This window comes from Physeter macrocephalus, chromosome 7 (genome assembly GCF_002837175.3).
Source record: "Physeter macrocephalus isolate SW-GA chromosome 7, ASM283717v5, whole genome shotgun sequence".
Taxonomy (NCBI): Eukaryota; Metazoa; Chordata; class Mammalia; order Artiodactyla; family Physeteridae; genus Physeter; species Physeter macrocephalus.
Window position 1 is genome coordinate 69,788,146 of NC_041220.1, and position 18,698 is coordinate 69,806,843.

Here is an 18,698-nt window from a genome sequence, read left to right on the forward strand (position 1 = left end):
AACATGGCTGGCCTAACAGTATTATGGGGTAGTCTTCCTTACCTCCGAAATGTTGATTACTAGATTGTTTATTATTAGATTGCTAAGCACTCTGGCCTTTAACAAAGAATTAACATTTTTCTTGGAAGTTGGCTTGAAAGTTCATTTTTTTATGAATTGAAAAAGGAGCCTTTATGAAATCAGTATTTTTCTTAGAAGTAAACTCTCAGCTTGGTACCATGTGTTGGTAAAGAGCTACATCTGGAGTTAACATGGCAAGATAACTAAGACGTGAGAGTGAAGGAGCTTTAATATCCATCATCTTTTGGCCACTAGCATTGATTTTGCTTCTATGCCAATGCCCCCTGCCTCTCCCACTGATCCATCATTCCTTCTGTGGTTCCAACATTAAAGGACAACCTCTGCCTTTCTTTCATTTGAGGATGAAATTAGAAAAGAGAAACCAGGTAAATCTAAGATAATCAATGTACCCTATCTAATAACAGCCACCATTTATGGAATGCCTAACTGTGCCAGTCCCTTGCCAAAAATTAGCCCAAACCTTATTAGAAAACTGCAAGGCAAATATCATTGTCCCAGGTTGTTGGTTGGTATTCTTTGGCTTGCAAATGATAAATCATATTCAAATGAAGTTGAGCAGAAGAAGGGGACTTCATTAGAAAGACACTGGAATGTCTCACAGAATCCAAAGTCAGTTAGTGCTACTTTCATAGCTTCGTTATAACTATGGTTAAAAAAAATAATCACAGTCTTTACTTTCTAAACTACAAGTTTAGATATTCTGTTCATTTCTGACCCTGATTTTTATTTTCTTTAAGACAGAAAATCATTTTTGCTGTTTTTCCTCATGTTTTCCACATATATCTGAGTAAAAATAAATGTCAAATCGATTCATAAACCAGCTAAATAATTTTCATAAACCTGCTATCTAGCTTGTAATGCTTTCAGACTACAGGAGGGCACAGTAATCAACTCTAACAAGTGAGATAGAGTTTCGCATTTGGTTTTTATTTCTGTCACTTGTGATTCCTAAGCAAAGCACTGGCAGAGCCCTCTGGCACCCCACCCCTTCCTCGTGTGGTGAAGGGGCTGGTCCATGTACCGACTAGGGAAATGGCCACGTAAGTAGGATTGGCAAGACTGCAGCAGCAGAGACTACTGTGCCTGTCCTCATAGTTTAAGTGTATCTCCACTTTGCCGATGGAGCAAATGGTGACTCTGAATCTAAATGCTCCTAATCTTGTTTAATTTGCACCATCCTTGGAATTTACCTTTCAGTTTAGCTTGTCTGCTGGACTCTGCTTTGAGGTTTTGCTCCAGTGTCCAACTCCATAGAGGAATCCCCTGTACAGCAAGCCTGAGTGATCATTCAGTCTCCAGATGGAGAGCAGACATCAGTGCATGGTACCTGGATTAGAATATTAGGTAGTGGGGGTGAGGATAAGGTAAGATAAGTTCACTCAGGAAATCTGATTTCTTTTCACTCCTGAGGATGTTGTTTGGGACAGGCAGGCCATGATGATGGGATGGGGTTGAGCTGTGTTGGGAAAGGCAGTCTGGTGCATGCAGTCTTTTGACCCCCAATAGGCCACGTAAAAATGGACCTAGGGCCTGGAACACTTCCTCACCAAGAGATAAAGAGTTCACACAGTCTGTGCAGGATTTGTTGCCTACAACAGGAGTATCTTTCCCTGTATTCAAGCTCAACGTATGCTCCTTTTTCCTGCTTAAGCGTGTGTGTTAACATGGCGCCTCACCAACCCTACTAGTATACCTGTTCTCCACGGGGAGGGGATGGGGCCCTTCCACTGTGGCATGAGAGGAGTTACGTAGGCCAGTTGCTATGGGGAGAGAGCCCCTAGCCATGGGGCTCCAATGCCCACTATTGGAGCTGGTATGGTTCTGTCTCTCCTCTTTGAAGTAAAACATTGTTCCATCCAGTGCTTGATTGTGTTCTGTTTTCCTGGGCAATTTCAATACCAAGATGCAATGGGCAGAAGTGTATGGACTTCTATTCCTAGTAATCAGCATAGGGATGATCTTTGCTATCCTCCTTGTAGTCAGATCCTCCCCTGGGATTGCTAACCAGTGCAACGTGTTCTGCTCAATAAGGTGGTTCTGCGTTTCCCTTACAACAAATACCTTCTTCCCTTAGACTGTTCTCCTATCACTAGATGAGAGCAAGATCCTGTTGTACAGTTTGTTGGGAAGTGGACACATTCACATACCCCATGTATATAGTATCCCTTAGAATACAACCACAGACAAGATGCATGTGCATGGTACCCCTTGGAGCTGTGCAAGAAGAAAACTGCTGTTCCTTGATTTTACCTAATACTGGACATGGGTTATGCAGGGTCTCTGTTCTGTTCAGTAATCAGAAATGGATACATAATATTTGGGCACAGATATAAAGTTTGTACAGACAGAGGGAATTTAATCAAGCCTGAAAAAGATATGATTCATGTTACTTCTTAGAAGAATCATTTAGTATGCTACATTTCCAATGAGTTAATTTAACTGTCTGGGGAAAAAAATCCATGGAATATTATGCTCATGTACACTCAGCAAAGCAGCAGTATTATTTTAATTTGGAAGCTGTTACCCCACGTCATTTATAACTACTAGGTAAGCAAACTGATTCTTTTATATATGCAGTTGTCTACTGAATAAAAATAGGCAGTTATTCTGTACCTTTCTAGTACCTTTGTCTTGTGATAGGAGATCACAGTCTTTACTTTCTAAACTACAAGTTTAGATATTCTGTTCATTTCTGACCCTGATTTTTATTTTCTTTAAGACAGAAAATCATTTTTGCTGTTTTTCCTCATGTTTTCCACATATATCTGAGTAAAAATAAATGTCAAATCGATTCATAAACCAGCTAAATAATTTTCATAAACCTGCTATCTAGCTTGTAATGCTTTCAGACTACAGGAGGGCACAGTAATCAACTCTAACAAGTGAGATAGAGTTTCGCATTTGGTTTTTATTTCTGTCACTTGTGATTCCTAAGCAAAGCACTGGCAGAGCCCTCTGGCACCCCACCCCTTCCTCGTGTGGTGAAGGGGCTGGTCCATGTACCGACTAGGGAAATGGCCACGTAAGTAGGATTGGCAAGACTGCAGCAGCAGAGACTACTGTGCCTGTCCTCATAGTTTAAGTGTATCTCCACCTTGCCGATGGAGCAAATGGTGACTCTGAATCTAAATGCTCCTAATCTTGTTTAATTTGCACCATCCTTGGAATTTACCTTTCAGTTTAGCTTGTCTGCTGGACTCTGCTTTGAGGTTTTGCTCCAGTGTCCAACTCCATAGAGGAATCCCCTGTACAGCAAGCCTGAGTGATCATTCAGTCTCCAGATGGAGAGCAGACATCAGTGCATGGTACCTGGATTAGAATATTAGGTAGTGGGGGTGAGGATAAGGTAAGATAAGTTCACTCAGGAAATCTGATTTCTTTTCACTCCTGAGGATGTTGTTTGGGACAGGCAGGCCATGATGATGGGATGGGGTTGAGCTGTGTTGGGAAAGGCAGTCTGGTGCATGCAGTCTTTTGACCCCCAATAGGCCACGTAAAAATGGACCTAGGGCCTGGAACACTTCCTCACCAAGAGATAAAGAGTTCACACAGTCTGTGCAGGATTTGTTGCCTACAACAGGAGTATCTTTCCCTGTATTCAAGCTCAACGTATGCTCCTTTTTCCTGCTTAAGCGTGTGTGTTAACATGGCGCCTCACCAACCCTACTAGTATACCTGTTCTCCACGGGGAGGGGATGGGGCCCTTCCACTGTGGCACGAGAGGAGTTACGTAGGCCAGTTGCTATGGGGAGAGAGCCCCTAGCCATGGGGCTCCAATGCCCACTATTGGAGCTGGTATGGTTCTGTCTCTCCTCTTTGAAGTAAAACATTGTTCCATCCAGTGCTTGATTGTGTTCTGTTTTCCTGGGCAATTTCAATACCAAGATGCAATGGGCAGAAGTGTATGGACTTCTATTCCTAGTAATCAGCATAGGGATGATCTTTGCTATCCTCCTTGTAGTCAGATCCTCCCCTGGGATTGCTAACCAGTGCAACGTGTTCTGCTCAATAAGGTGGTTCTGCGTTTCCCTTACAACAAATACCTTCTTCCCTTAGACTGTTCTCCTATCACTAGATGAGAGCAAGATCCTGTTGTACAGTTTGTTGGGAAGTGGACACATTCACATACCCCATGTATATAGTATCCCTTAGAATACAACCACAGACAAGATGCATGTGCATGGTACCCCTTGGAGCTGTGCAAGAAGAAAACTGCTGTTCCTTGATTTTACCTAATACTGGACATGGGTTATGCAGGGTCTCTGTTCTGTTCAGTAATCAGAAATGGATACATAATATTTGGGCACAGATATAAAGTTTGTACAGACAGAGGGAATTTAATCAAGCCTGAAAAAGATATGATTCATGTTACTTCTTAGAAGAATCATTTAGTATGCTACATTTCCAATGAGTTAATTTAACTGTCTGGGGAAAAAAATCCATGGAATATTATGCTCATGTACACTCAGCAAAGCAGCAGTATTATTTTAATTTGGAAGCTGTTACCCCACGTCATTTATAACTACTAGGTAAGCAAACTGATTCTTTTATATATGCAGTTGTCTACTGAATAAAAATAGGCAGTTATTCTGTACCTTTCTAGTACCTTTGTCTTGTGATAGGAGTGTGTTCTAACGTTTTCTCTTTGTTCTTCATAATGGCACTGTTTTGTAATACTTTTCAAAATGCAAGACTCTCCAAACTTTATAGCTGACTTACCTGAAAGCACACTGTCTCATGGGTTCAGTGGACTGAAAATGTAGTTCTGGTTCAAGAGCACACAGGGATAAAATACATCCTGTCCAGGAAAGGCCTGGGCTGAGCCATTCCGTTGAGCATGTCACAGCGCTAGTCACCTTCCCAGTCTAGGGATGTTAAGAATACATTTTCACCATGCAGCAGTTTGGTCTCACTAGACTCTGTTGGAAAACACCATCTGTTGTTTCTGGAAAACTCTTAGACATTTTATTGACACTCGAAGCCCTATTTCATTTCCTGAACATTTGTTCCCTTGAAAACCTGATGCCTCTTAAAATTTAAATATATAAAAAATAAACTTAAAACGTAATACCCAGGGAAGTTTATGATTAAATAATGTTTATAAATAATATAGCTCAGTTCTTGGAATATAGGAAACACTCAATAGATATTATCAATATTGCCATAATCCTTCTTAGTATTCAAGTGAGATTTTGCCAATTGTTCTTACATTACATATAGAATCCACATCAGTGTTAAATAAATTTGACTACTCTAGGTGTCAGCGTAAATAATCATAAAATGGTGTGAAAGTTTAAAATCCAAAGTTGGCAATTACTCTTCTATCTAATTGCAGGAGTTAATGAGTGACTGTGAACTCGGTCATTTGCATAACTCAACTGTGTCAGTGTTTAGGGTGCTCTGCAAAGATATGAATTCAGGGTCCCACAATTTGGAGTTATGAACCTGGATTCAATCCCAGTTCTCCTGTTTAGTAGCTATATGCCTTGAAATGATTCACAGTTGCTGCATGATCCAGATTCTCTACCTTTTCCTGAACTACTCTTCCTTGACAAAGACTCTCCAAAGACATTTCACATCCAGAAAGCAGAACAATGGTTAAGAATGTGGAATTTAGCATCTGATGGATCTAGTGGGGTCCCTTTTCTAAACTCACTAGCTATGTGACCTTGGGAAGCTTCCCAAACCTCTATATAAAACTCAGTTTCTTATCCTGGAAACTGAAAATAAAATTAGTATTAACTTCATAGTTGACTGGGAAGATTTGACAATTTAGTAAAGAAGTATTCATAGCACAGCACTTGCAACATGCTTGAGTTTTGAAAAGTTATTAGTTCTAACAATTATTATCTTACGTTGTCTCAGTTTTCTCATCTCTAAAAAAGAAAAATTGTATCAGTTTTGCCTATGCTATATATTGTTTTGAGTATCAAATGAGGCAGTGTGGTATATAAAACCTGGTATATAAAAAGAAAATTTATAAATTATTTTCTTGGGCAGAAGAATACTTGGAAAACAGTGTCAAATGCTATGGCTTAGAAAATGTCTTGCCAGAAGACATTTAATATTAAGTTTCTCTATGTCCACTACTATAAGAGTAAAAAATAACTCTGGAACTGTAGTTAATATTACCCAGCTATTGTGACCTGTCAAGGAGAAAGCTACATTGTCCTAGATCAGTAGGTTAATCTAGTTAAAGTTAAACTTACTGGTGTCATATATATAAAATAGCTGTTTCAGTTAAAATTTCTTTTTTTAATTAACAGATGGGGCATTGTATTTTATTGCTGTTGTTCTCAATATTCTCCAGATAGGAAGGCTGCTGTTTCTAAATATCCAATCTCTTTTAAGATTCTCTGAAAATTAAAAATGTGAAAGACTATTAACCAGTGGTAAATATTCCTTGAAACCTGTGTACCTAGAGAGGTCTTGTTTTTTCATAGACAGATTTACATATTCTTTATATTCTTCTAAGCAGATTGCCAGATTTTCATTCTCGAATTTGTGTACTGGTCACCCTGAAGAGTTGTTTAACACAGTATTGTATAGTTCTGGAATAGCTTGGGGCAGTTTTTCGAAGATATTTTCGTAACATTACTATGTAGATGATTCTATCTTTTCTTCAGAATTGTTAGAACTCTTGATGCAAAACAGTGTGCATAATATTTTAATATATGTTCATATTGAGACTCATCAGAAAATATTTAGTACAACTTATCAAAATGGTATTCAAATTCAGGCTTTTTTCTCTTATACTGGTCAATTGAATTGAATTTAAAGTGGAAAATTCAAACAAATAATAAATGCACACAAAACGAGACACGAGTAAGCTGTGTGTAATGATTGGAATTAAAATTAGCATTCTCTCCGGGGAGGGGGAAGGGTAAGCTGGGACAAAGTGAGAGAGTGACATGGACATATATACACTACCAAACGTAAAATAGATAGCTAGTGGGAAGCAGCCGCATAGCACAGGGAGATCATCTCGGTGCTTTGTGACCACCTAGAGGTGTGGGATAGGGAGGATGGGAGGGAGGGAGATGCAGGAGGGAAGAGATATGGGGACATATGTATATGCATAACTGATTCACTTTGTTGTAACGCAGAAACTGACACACCATTGTAAAGCAATTATACTCTAATAAAGATGTTAAAAAAAATTTAGCATCCTCTCATCTCTTGTCTGACCTTAAATGAAATATTTTTTAAGAATCTATCCATAATCCTCTTCTCTTTTCCATAATGCTTTCCATGAGAGATAGTATCCAATCTTTTTACTTTAAATTCTACTCTTACTCTCAGTGACTTTCCTTTTCTATCTTTCTTCTGAAATTCGTATCTGTATTTCCAGAAATCCGCCAGACATTTCCAGATGTTCTACCAGTGTGTCCTATATGACCACCATTGAACTATCCTCTCCACTGTTTTCCATATATTCTGTTCTTTTCTTCCATATATCTGTTCTTTTTTATTTTTCCTGTATTATTGAATGCCATATCATCTACCTAAACCTCCAAAGTAAAAAAGCTTAGAAACGTTATCAGCTTTTCTTTTTCACCCATTTTTCACATCTAAGTATCTCTCAGTACTGTCTCTCCTCTTAGTTGAATCACTGTTTTAGTCCAGTTTCTCCCCATTTCTTTTTTTAAATATCTTTAAATTCTTTATTAAAGCAAGCTTCTTAGCTGCAGTTTGATGGGGTTATATAAAAAACGTCACAGCATTAATCCCATCAACACCAAAGTTACTGCAATCACGTTCATTTATAAGCATTCGTTAAATTTGCTATCACTATCACCACATTATTGCAATGTCAAAGAGACTGAGTCATTTCACTTCTTCAAGAAAAATTACATTGACACGGTTACTGAAAGCTTTCAGTAATAGGGAGAAAATTTTTTTTTAACTATTTCAACACAGAACAGAATGTTCAGGATCCTATATTTAATAAAAATATCAGCAAACAGGGTACCATCTTTGTCTATAAATGATGTTCTCCACAAGGGACTTACAAGTGTTTTTAAAACACCACTAAGGGGACATTGGTGAAAGTTTATCTTTGACACATTTTTTAAAAACCTGTTAGTAGCTTTGCCATAAAACTGATTTAAGGTAGTTGTTTTTTTTCGGAAGCATTTAGAACAATCCAACACTTGGTATTAATACTCAGATCAGCACACCGTACTAAAACATAACAGCAACATTTTATAGACTAGCAGCAATTTTCACTAGCTGTGTTCACCAACCGTTTAACAGAATTGTGGTGTTCTCCTAAGCCATATGCATGTCTCATATAAAGAAGTATTAATGGGTTTTTTGGATATTCTTCACCAACTACAGGAGGAGGAGAATCTGCCTGTATTATCTCTATTGGTGTTCGTAAAATGTGAGACAGGGCTCTTAGCTCAAGCTGACCTCCCCATGCAGCGGTGTTTATGATATCATCACAGTACTTTCCAAACTCTTCTGAAGTTTACATATCCCCTGTATTAGGATTTGTTAAAAATGGCAGAAAGTCTTCCACGTGGCTTTGCATATAGTCAGCAGTCTGACATCTTAAGGCAGCCACAGTCAAACTGCAGTCCTGTTCTTTCAGTTGATCTTCGATGGCTCTGTACATACAGTGGCCATCAGATGAAATCTGTTTAATTTCCAACTGCCTAGCTGCTAATATTTGAGCAAGTTTTTCACTTTCTACATGTCTAGCTCCAGTTAAGTTTTCAATTTCAGCTTCAGCTATCCTTTCTTCCTGCTCCTTTTCCAGTGCAGCAATTTTGTCCTGTCTCTCTTGTGCTTTTGATATCCGAAACAGCTGATTCTCAAGAACCAAATTTGAAATATTGACAGCAACAGAATCTATTTTACTCTCCTTAGAAGTCAGCTTCAATTGCTCCAGCTTCTTTTTATGTTTCTGTTCCATTTCTGCTTCTAACTTAGCAACATCTTCAGTAAGTTGCTTCCTCCTCTTTTTGTCAATCTTGGGGACAGCATTCTTCATACCCTGAATTTTGGCTTGCAGCGCCTTCTCTTTGCGATGCCTTCTCACCAGCTGTTCCTCCTCATCAAGCTCCTCAGTCAAAACTGCCTCCATGGCGACTAGGTAACCCACTCCCCATATTCTTTTATATTATCTCTGTGTCTCCCTCTCCTCCAGTGTAACCACGTTTGTTAAATGTGGTTCATAAAATATATATCTCCTCATGTTACATGCTTAAAATCCTTCCTTGGGCTCCTATGACCATTAAAATCCAAATCCTCATGTGCCAAACAAGAGCTTTAACAATCAAGCCTCATTTTATCTTTACAGACTTGGGCTTACAATTGTCCCTGTGTCCATTTTTATATTCTATATGATGCATTTTATTTGGTATTCTCTTCTTACTTTCAGTATCAAGTGGACAAATTCCCACTGATTCTCTAATATTCTGCCCAAATATTTCTGTGAAGTTTTTCTTGACATTCCTTTTCCCCATTTCCCTCTGGGGTTGTACAGCGTCACAGCCCTGTTGTGTGTGTGTGTTGTATGCATGCATTTATAACTGTAATCGTTCCTTTATAGATTTGTCTCTGCTGCTAAATTGAGGAATTTTGCCATTTATGTCTTTAAAATTCCTATGCTTAGTTGGTCCCATAGTAAATGTCATTATTTATTTTGAATGAATGAATGAGAGATGAAGTAGCCAGCCACCCCAGACTAGAAGATGAATCTTCTTCTGCAGTTCACTATATCTATACCTTGGATATAAATTTTTAGAGTTTTAGAGAGTATGAAAACTACATCAACCATTTCCTGTCTAAAATGAGTGTTTCTTAACAGATTGCTTTTCCATGTGGTCATTATTAAACACACCAGTCAAATGTGTTTTGATTCACACACCAGTCAAATTTAGTCAGACTCATTGTTTTTGTCATTGGCAAGAATAGACTTTAAATTTTCTCCTCAGAATAATATTTTACACCCAGAAATTATGATCTCCAGGGATAAAGTTTCTTACATCGTTTAGGGTTGATTCTCTTCCATATAGGTCTTGGCTGAGTTTGGTTTCCAATATGGGACTCATGTTCAAAGCTAGAGGGAACACTGGGTTCAAACTATAAAATAAGTGAGTGATTATAGAAGGATGATTACCAGGGTGGTGTGTGTGTGTGTGTGTGTGTGTCTGTGTGTGTGTGTGTAGTGTGTATTCTGATGGTCCACTTCCGGCATTAACAGGGCTCATAAAAATATCTTGTACAGCATCTGTTTTGGACCAAACAGTGTTTCACTGTCTCTGCCTGAAAACTATGGAAAGTTGTCTGTTTTGCACATTAGTACAGGATGTGATAAATTGGTTTGGGTTACTGTTAGTTACTTCTCATTATTCTCCTATCCCCAAATTATTCAATTCAAGCTGAGCTATTGCTCCTGGTACTTGACTATGAAATTATGGATATATCACAAGGAGAAAGAAGTTACCCACAAGGCTTTAAAAAAAATAGATCCTCAATTTTAACACTGTCAGAAGTATTAGCACTTATCATATTGTACATTTCTGTTTAAATAAGGCACTTATGTCTGTGTCCATGTAATATAAATGTGACTTGACCCAGAAAACTATTCCTCCTGGAAAATATGTACAATATCTGCCAAAAAGGCACTTGGATACTTTCTTTTGTCAAGACTTATTTCTCCTCTTGGGCAAGATTTGAAACCAGAGCCATGAGCATTTTCACTGGTCAGCAATTCCCAGAAACATTTTTGGAAAAGACACAGAGAATTGCCTTCAGCCTCAGCCCCTTTCCATTTGGCTAATTTTCCTGTACCTGTTAGAATTGTTCTGCTTGCCAAGTGGCCTCCATGCTCTCCAGATATTTTGTCTCAGTCTGCAGAATCAAGACTCTGTGCATGGTTAAAACAGAGATATGTCCCGCCAGAGCTTGGTTTTATTTTTCAGTGCCCTTGGTGCTCTAAACTGGACTAAATGCTTAGTGGTGAGAGGTCTTATGTTATAGATGGGTTCTGCTCTGATAAGACAAAACTCTGAGTCTCTGGTATAACTCTATTTTGTTCTTTTAATGACCGCTGTAGCAGGAATGAGTTCAGCCACAAATAACACAAAATCTGACAAAGAGTGGTTTAAAAAGAGGAGATTTTATTTTTCTTGCACAACCAGAAACCTAGGGGTAGGCAGTCCAGACCAGCACAACAGGGACCCACAATCTCCTTCCACTGAGTTATCTTGACATATTGTCTCTTGTCCTCATACTTTCCAGATCGTTGTCACCAGATGGCTATTACCCTCCCAGGCTTCCAGTTCCAGGCTTCCTGTCTCAGCCTTGAAGAAGGGGAAGGGGAATAGGGCAAAATGTCTTTCTTGTAGTGTATCTTTGTCTTTTTTAATTAGGAAGGAAGAGACGGTCTCCCCTGAGACTTCTGCCTACATCTCATTGGCCTGAATTGGGTTACCTAGCCATCCCTAGCTTCAAGAGATGTGGAGAGTAGATTTTACTCTCAAAGTCAGGATCTGTTAGTAAGGAAGACTGGGGTAGTGTGTTTTGGGTGGGCACAGCTGTATAACATTCCAGTGTGTGTGATAGCTCCCATTAGTAGGTCTTCCGATCTACTCTCTACCCGTCTTCATTCTGCTCACTGCCCCAGGGCTTGATCTATCTGACTATGTTCAATAGGCTCCCATTCTTTCTTATGTCAGGTTCTCTAGAAGCAGATCCTGAGATGGGGATTTGAGGACACATGATATATCAAGAGAGTGCTTTCAGGAGAAAGCAGCAGGGGAGGCAGATAGAAGGAGCCTCAGAAGAATGTGGTTAAATGTGAAATCTAGCTTGGTACAATTCCAGGATACCAGGGGGAGCTTTGGAGCATAAATTGTGACACAGTCTTTTCCAACTTGAGGCAGAGGAGCAGGGTTTTTGTAGCACCTCTGCAGTCAGTCACAGAGGATTTGTAACTCCCAGGAGCTTCCAGGTAAGGTGACCTCAATCACCCAAAGGTAATTCTTTTAAGAAGGGTGCAGGGGTAAGCCTTTAGCAGAAACACCTGCAGCAGCTGGGGAATGGACATGCCAACCAAATCCTTGAGAGGGATTTCAGTGCTCTGGGCTGCAACCAACAGCTTCTACATGAGCTTCTGGCTTTCCTTGGATTTGACCCGTGGGGAGGTAGAGCATGCTATCAGCAAGAAGGAAGAGAGAGAAGTCAAGGTGTTTATTCCCTTGGCTTCCTCCCTGCTGAATTTCTTCCTAAGACCTCTTCAGTATATAAGAAAATGTCAACTCAAAACTGATAAAGCAGGCTTCCCTGGTGGCGCAGTGGTTGCCAGTCCGCCTGCCGATGTAGGGGACACGGGTTCGTGCCCCAGTCCGGGAAGATCCCACCTGCCGCGGAGCAGATAAGCCCGTGAGCCATGGCCGCTGAGCCTGCGCGTCCGGAGCCTGAGCTCCGCAACGGGAGAGGCCTCAACAGTGAGAGGCCCGTGTACCACAAAAAAAAAAAAAAAAAAAAACTGATAAAGCAGTTAGATTCCATTTTGAAAAGACATGAGGTGCACTAGAAGAATTAAGCTAATAAACAAAAAATTCTCAAACAGTGAATCATGGACTTTCGTGGATAATAAAAATAATTTTGAATTTGTTTTCTTCACAGTTACTGGATACAGAAAAACCAAAACAGATATTTCACTTTCTAAATGATTAGAAAAAAATTTTCACCCTAAATTGTAAGAAACTGCATATAAAATGTGCAACAAAAGAAACATTCCTTTAAAATGTATGGAAGAAATGAGGACATGGAAATACTTGCATGACTATGAAGAAGATTCACATACAAATAATTCCCAAACTGATTTCTATAGAGACTGTTTTCCAGACATTATAGATCAACTATAGTCCTGACTGAGAGAGATCTGAAAAAAAAAATATATAGCAAGATGCTACATTTGAAATTTTAAAATAATATCCTAGTACTGAAAAAATTTAAAGCAGAACTTAAATACGGTATGGACCTAGTTACTGCTTTAAGAAGAGGTAAAATTGTTATGTAGGTGATAGTGATTTATATGCTACACTTAAAATATTTTGCAATAATTTCTATAATAATTTATTATATATGACCCCGTTACAGAGTTTAAAAGTGATTTGCAAAATTCATGGTTAATTTCCAAATATATGGAATGCCTTTTTAATGTCATAAAAAAAATTCAGGTGCGACTCAGAAAAATGACGATTCTCTGAATGGAAATTAATTAAAACGATCCATCAAAGAGCTACAATGTCCTGATAAATAGTGGCTAATCTGTCATTGCCGTAAATAGAACCCAAATTATGTGAAAATATTGATTATAAAATATAAATATATATTTGCCTGAAATGAAGGCAAAAATAAATTTTATCAAAAACATATAATACTTAATGAATTATATATCTCTTAATTTGATTATTTGTTTGAGCATAACAGGCCTAAAGAGAACATTCAGACAAACACAATAATAATTCAGCTAAGCTATCTTTGATACTTTGCTGATTTTCAGTCATATAAAAAAGCATAGCTGTATTAAAAATGTACATGCATATATATTGATCTCATTTCTATTAAAGTATACTTATCAAGGTAGGAGGACAGAACATGTTTCACTGATGAATTATTAGCTTGATGAATAAATTTTAAATGTTAGACATGGGTTATGTCATCCTCCATTTGCTCTTTTGCTCCAGGCCCACAAATTTTAGATGCAGGCACCTGCCTCTCTTTGCTATTCAAGACGAGTTTGAACACTTGACCTCTACCAGCACTCTGTAAGGTTTCAGCCATTGCAGTAAACTTTGTTTTGTCAACAGTGATATCAGGATGGTTTATCACTTAGTTAACAAGGTAATTAAGTTTTCTCTATTTCAACAGTTTGAATAATTGAAATAATACTATATAGACTCAGAGCAAAGGCTTTAAAGTCCAATATGAGTTTAAAATCTGGCCTCATCAATTATTATCTAAGTAGATAAGGGCAAGTTAATTAACCTCTTCTGTCTTCCATTTCCACCTCTAAAATAAAGATAATTTTGTTACTGCTTTGGGTTGTTGCGAAGTCTAATAGTCTTTAGCACAGTAAGTAGTTATTATATAGTAGCTGTTATTTATATTGTAGTTGTTGTCATGCCAACAGAGCACATAGGTAGACCACACACACACCAGACCTGCCTGAGCAGCATTCTGAGGAAAACCTTGGAGACAGGCACAGCAGTAGATGTGTGGGACTCTGGCTGTCCATGTGCTCTTGGGCAGACCCAGAAGTCTAGCCAAGCCAGAATTCCAACCCTGGGAGAAAGACTTTGTCCTTCAGGTCACAGGGGGGTCTTAAGGAGCATGATTACAGAACATCCATCCATCACCTGGCCTGAGCAGGGACTGTGATATGATAGCAGTGTGGTGTGGAAGAACCTTTGCCCCAGCCTTTTTCTGCTAGCAAATAAGTGCACCCATGGGGAGTGAGAGCAGCGACCCCCAACTCTGGTGTGATCAGGGGACTGGGTCCCAGTGGAACTGAGTGACAAGACAGGATTGCTGCGGGATTTGCATATCAGCATTTCTGTTTGAGGAAGCTCCACCCCTAATCTGCTTTGATGAGGAGGGTGGTGGTCCCCATCTTGGCTTGACCAAGATTTGTTGCCTGAAGGACAGGGCAGTGGCAAGTTTTCAAGGAGGTTTATAGGGGGTCAGCTCCTCTTGTGGAAGATCAGCCTGCTGGGGACCAGTCTTGGACAAGTAATCTTTTATGCCTCAAATAATATTAATAATACACGTATCGAATTTAATGGTGATAAAATGAGTTTCTGTTTCATTGGCTACCACTTCCATTTTAAGACTGTCTCTAAACTTGAATAATAATTCTCACTAATAGACTTATAATCTATGTAAGTGTATGTGAGGGGGGCTTGCTTAATATAGGGGTACATTTAATTTTAGTCTTTAGATGATGTTAAAAGCAAAGTCCACTTTCTAAGTGTATGTATTTTTAATGACAAGAGAAAAAAAGTAAAAAATAATTACAATAAAGATATGCAAAGAAAGGAAGATAGTAACATGTTTAGTTATGAGTTTATGGCAGAATAAAGAATCTTCCTAAAATGCCATATTTTGAGATAGAAAAATGATCTGATTATGGCTTTTGCTTTTTCATTCTCTCTTTATGTGAGAACTCTGTACAACTAATTCATCATACATGCAAACACACACAAAATCACTTAAGGAACTGATCTTTTATGTGCCAAAATTCCACCCAAAACTGCAGATACAAACCCTTGCCAAAGAGTTTATTTTTAAGACTCGGATAGCTTGTTCACTGTGTCATTTCCAGCATGCACCCACAAACCACTAACGACACAGAAGAGCAGTGAAGAAGAATCAACGTGGAATAGCTTAACGACACTACGTTGCAAACTGATGACATGTACGTGTTGTTCCCTTAGAGAGGTTAATAAATTTGGTTGAAAAGTGTATGTGCTCTCATCCTAGGAGACTCCAAAACAGAATCCTCATGCTCATTTTTTCTTTTAAGTATGTGAAATTGTTAGTCTGCTTTTGCAAAGAGAAAGACTAGAGTTTTGTTGTAGGATACTCAGGTATCTTCCTGTGAAAAATGCGAACTTCATTTTAGTGCTTCAAGGAATAGGGATTTAAGGCTGGGTGTTTTGCTCCCTTATAGAACTTGGACACATGGTCTCAGGGCCTATTTCAGGTCAGGGGAATGAATTCACTTGTTCCTGCCACAATCGGTGTTGTTCCTGAAGCAACACAGTCTACCCTTGACCAAGGCAGGACGGATATGACGATGTCTTGGAGGAATCGAGGTTAAACATCTAAGCATAATTTTTGCTCCCCTAGTGTGTTTTATCCTATTGCAGAAGTTGTTTGGGGGATGCTGCCAGGCTTGGATAGGTGAACGTAAGCAGGGTGAGCTGTTGTGGAACAGCAGCACCAGGGCTAGAACTGAACACTGTAACTCTTGATAATGTGTCCTGATTCAACGTGTCCCTTCCCAGTCTTTACGCCTCATCTCCTCACTAACTCCCTCTTGCTTCATCTTACGTTCCCTAAAGAACATTGACTTTTTGTACGTTCTTTCAGCTTAGAATATCTGATCCTGGCCACTCCCTCTCCCTCTTTCACCTCACGAGCTGTGTTTTGCCCTCCAAGTCCTGGCTTTCTGTCCTGGCCCTGATTTGCACCCCACTGCACCAGTCCTGGCACTGCCCACTTGCACTGATAGTGCTTTGCTGGGCCATAGAGACTGAATACCTCAGCGTCTTACTTTCTCATATATTTGAGTCTCACCTTCAGAGCAATTTTTATAAATTATAAAATGCTTATGAGAGTTATGTGAATATGTAAGCAGGGATGAAATGAAGTCCAAGAATTTTCTCTTTTTCCCCCCATAACCCTCCGTATACTATTAGAAATGAAACGGGCTTAAGATGCAGAAAGCAACCTTACATAGCCCCTAAAAACAATGTTTGGCAGAAAATAAATATTAGGAATTTTAATTTTTATAATCATTGTTAATAAAAGTAGAGTATATTCATTTTAAAGCATGGTCAATCATAACAGTTACTTTTTCTTTTATATGAGGATTAACCATTACAATAAAGTGTATTTTGACATTGAGCAAGAAATAATTTTTAAAAGTAGTGTTTGTAAGAGAAAGGACAAATGAAAATAACATAGGGAACAGCTACTTACTTATATCTATAGGTTAGCAGGGGACTGTAGGCCCAGAGAAGGGTTTCTGAAAGAATCAACACACTGCAAACATTTAAATGAAGTTTGAGTTACTCTGGGAGGGGACATCCATATTGAATTCCTGAAGAAATCGAGAATACAGCACTATTTTAAAAAAAACAAATAACAGATCTTCTATTTGAAATAGTAAGTGAAAGAGGAAAAAAATAGTTGAAGAACGTATGAAAAGCTTAGTGTTGTATAATGAAAGCAGACTAATTCCCTTAAAGATTGATGAAGTTCCTAATAAAGGTCAGTTTAAAGAATACATCTGTATGCATATCTATGTGCTCCTCTGCTATATTTTGGAAGAGTCTGAGAAGGATCTGTGTTAGCTCTTCTCTATTGTTTGATACAATTTGCTCGTGAAGCCATCTGGTCCTGGACATTTGTTTGTTGGAAGATTTTTAATCACAGTCTCAGTTTCAGTGCTTGTGATTGGTCTGTTTATATTTTCTAATTCTTCCTGGTTCAGTGTCAGAAGGTTCTGCTTTTCTATGAATTTTTCCATTTCTTCCAGGTTGTCCATTTTATTGGCATATAGTTGCTTGTAGTAATCTCTCACGATCCTTTGTATTTCTGCAGTTTCAGTTATTACTTCTCCTTTTTCATTTGTAATTCTATTGACTTGAGTCTTCTCCCTTTTTTTCTTGATGAGTCTGGCTAATGGTTTATCAATTTTGTTTATCTTCTCAAAGAACCAGCTTTTAGTTTTATTGATCTTTGCTATTGTTTTCTTCATTTCTTTTTCATTTATTTCTGATCTGATCTTTATGATTTCTTTCCTTCTGGGGTTTTTTGTTCTTCTTTCTCTAATTGCTTTAGGTGTAAGCTTAGATTGTTTATTTGAGATGTTTCTTGTTTCTTAAGGTAGAATTGTATTGCTATAAACTTCCCTCTTAGAACTCCTTTTGCTGCTTCCCATAGATTTTGGGTCGTCGTGTTTTCATTGTCATTTGTTTCTAGGTATTTTTTAATTTCCTCTTTGAATTCTTCAGTGATCTCTTGGTTATTTAGTAGTGTATTGTTTAGCCTCCATGTGTTTGTATTTTTTACAGATTTTTCCTCTAATTGATATCTAGTCTTATAGCATTGTGGTTGCAAAAGATACTTGATATGATTTCAATTTTCTTAAATTTACCAAGGCTTGATTTGTGACCCAGGATATAATCTATCCCAGAGAATGTTCTATGAGCACTTGAGAAGAAAGTGTATTCTGTTGTTTTTGGATGGAAATGTCTTATAAATATCACTTAAGTCCATCTTGTTTAATGTATCATTTAAAGCTTGTGTTCCCTTATTAATTTTCATTTTGGCTGATCTGTCCATTTGTGAAAGTGGGGTGTTAAAGTCCCCTACTATGATTGTGTTACTGTCGATATCCCCTTCTATGGCTGTTAGTATTTGCCTTATGTATTGAGGTGCTCCTATGTTGGGTGCAGAAATATATACAGTATACAGTTGTTACATCTTCTTCTTAGATTGATCCCTTGATCATTACATAGTGTCCTTCTTTGTCTCTTGTAATAGTCTTTATTTTAAAGTCTATTTTGTCTGATATGAAAATTGCTACTCCACATTTCTTTTGATTTCCATTTGCATGCAGTATCTTTTTCCATCCCCTCACTTTCAGTCTGTATGTGTCCCTAGGTCTGAAATGGGTCTCTTATAGACAGCATATATACAGGTGTTGTTTTGTATCCATTCAGCCAGTCTATGTCTTTTGGTTGGAGCATTTAATCCATTTCCATTTAAGGTAGTTATTGATAGGTATGTTCCTATTACCATTTTCTTAATTGTTTTGGGTTTGTTATTGTAGGTTTTTTCCTCCTCTTGTGTTTCCTGCCTAG

General features: G+C 38.3%; 1 protein-coding gene across 1 annotated transcript; it reads right to left on the reverse strand.

Annotated features, from left to right (window-relative positions):
• Positions 1–8,098: 8,098 nt before the first annotated feature.
• LOC102977748 (deubiquitinase OTUD6B-like) lies at positions 8,099–9,181 on the reverse strand. Its single transcript, XM_055085750.1, is given in 1 exon segment — positions 8,099–9,181. A coding segment is annotated over 1 exon segment (879 nt). The 5' UTR covers positions 9,173–9,181; the 3' UTR covers positions 8,099–8,293.
• Between the last annotated feature and the right edge of the window lie 9,517 nt (positions 9,182–18,698).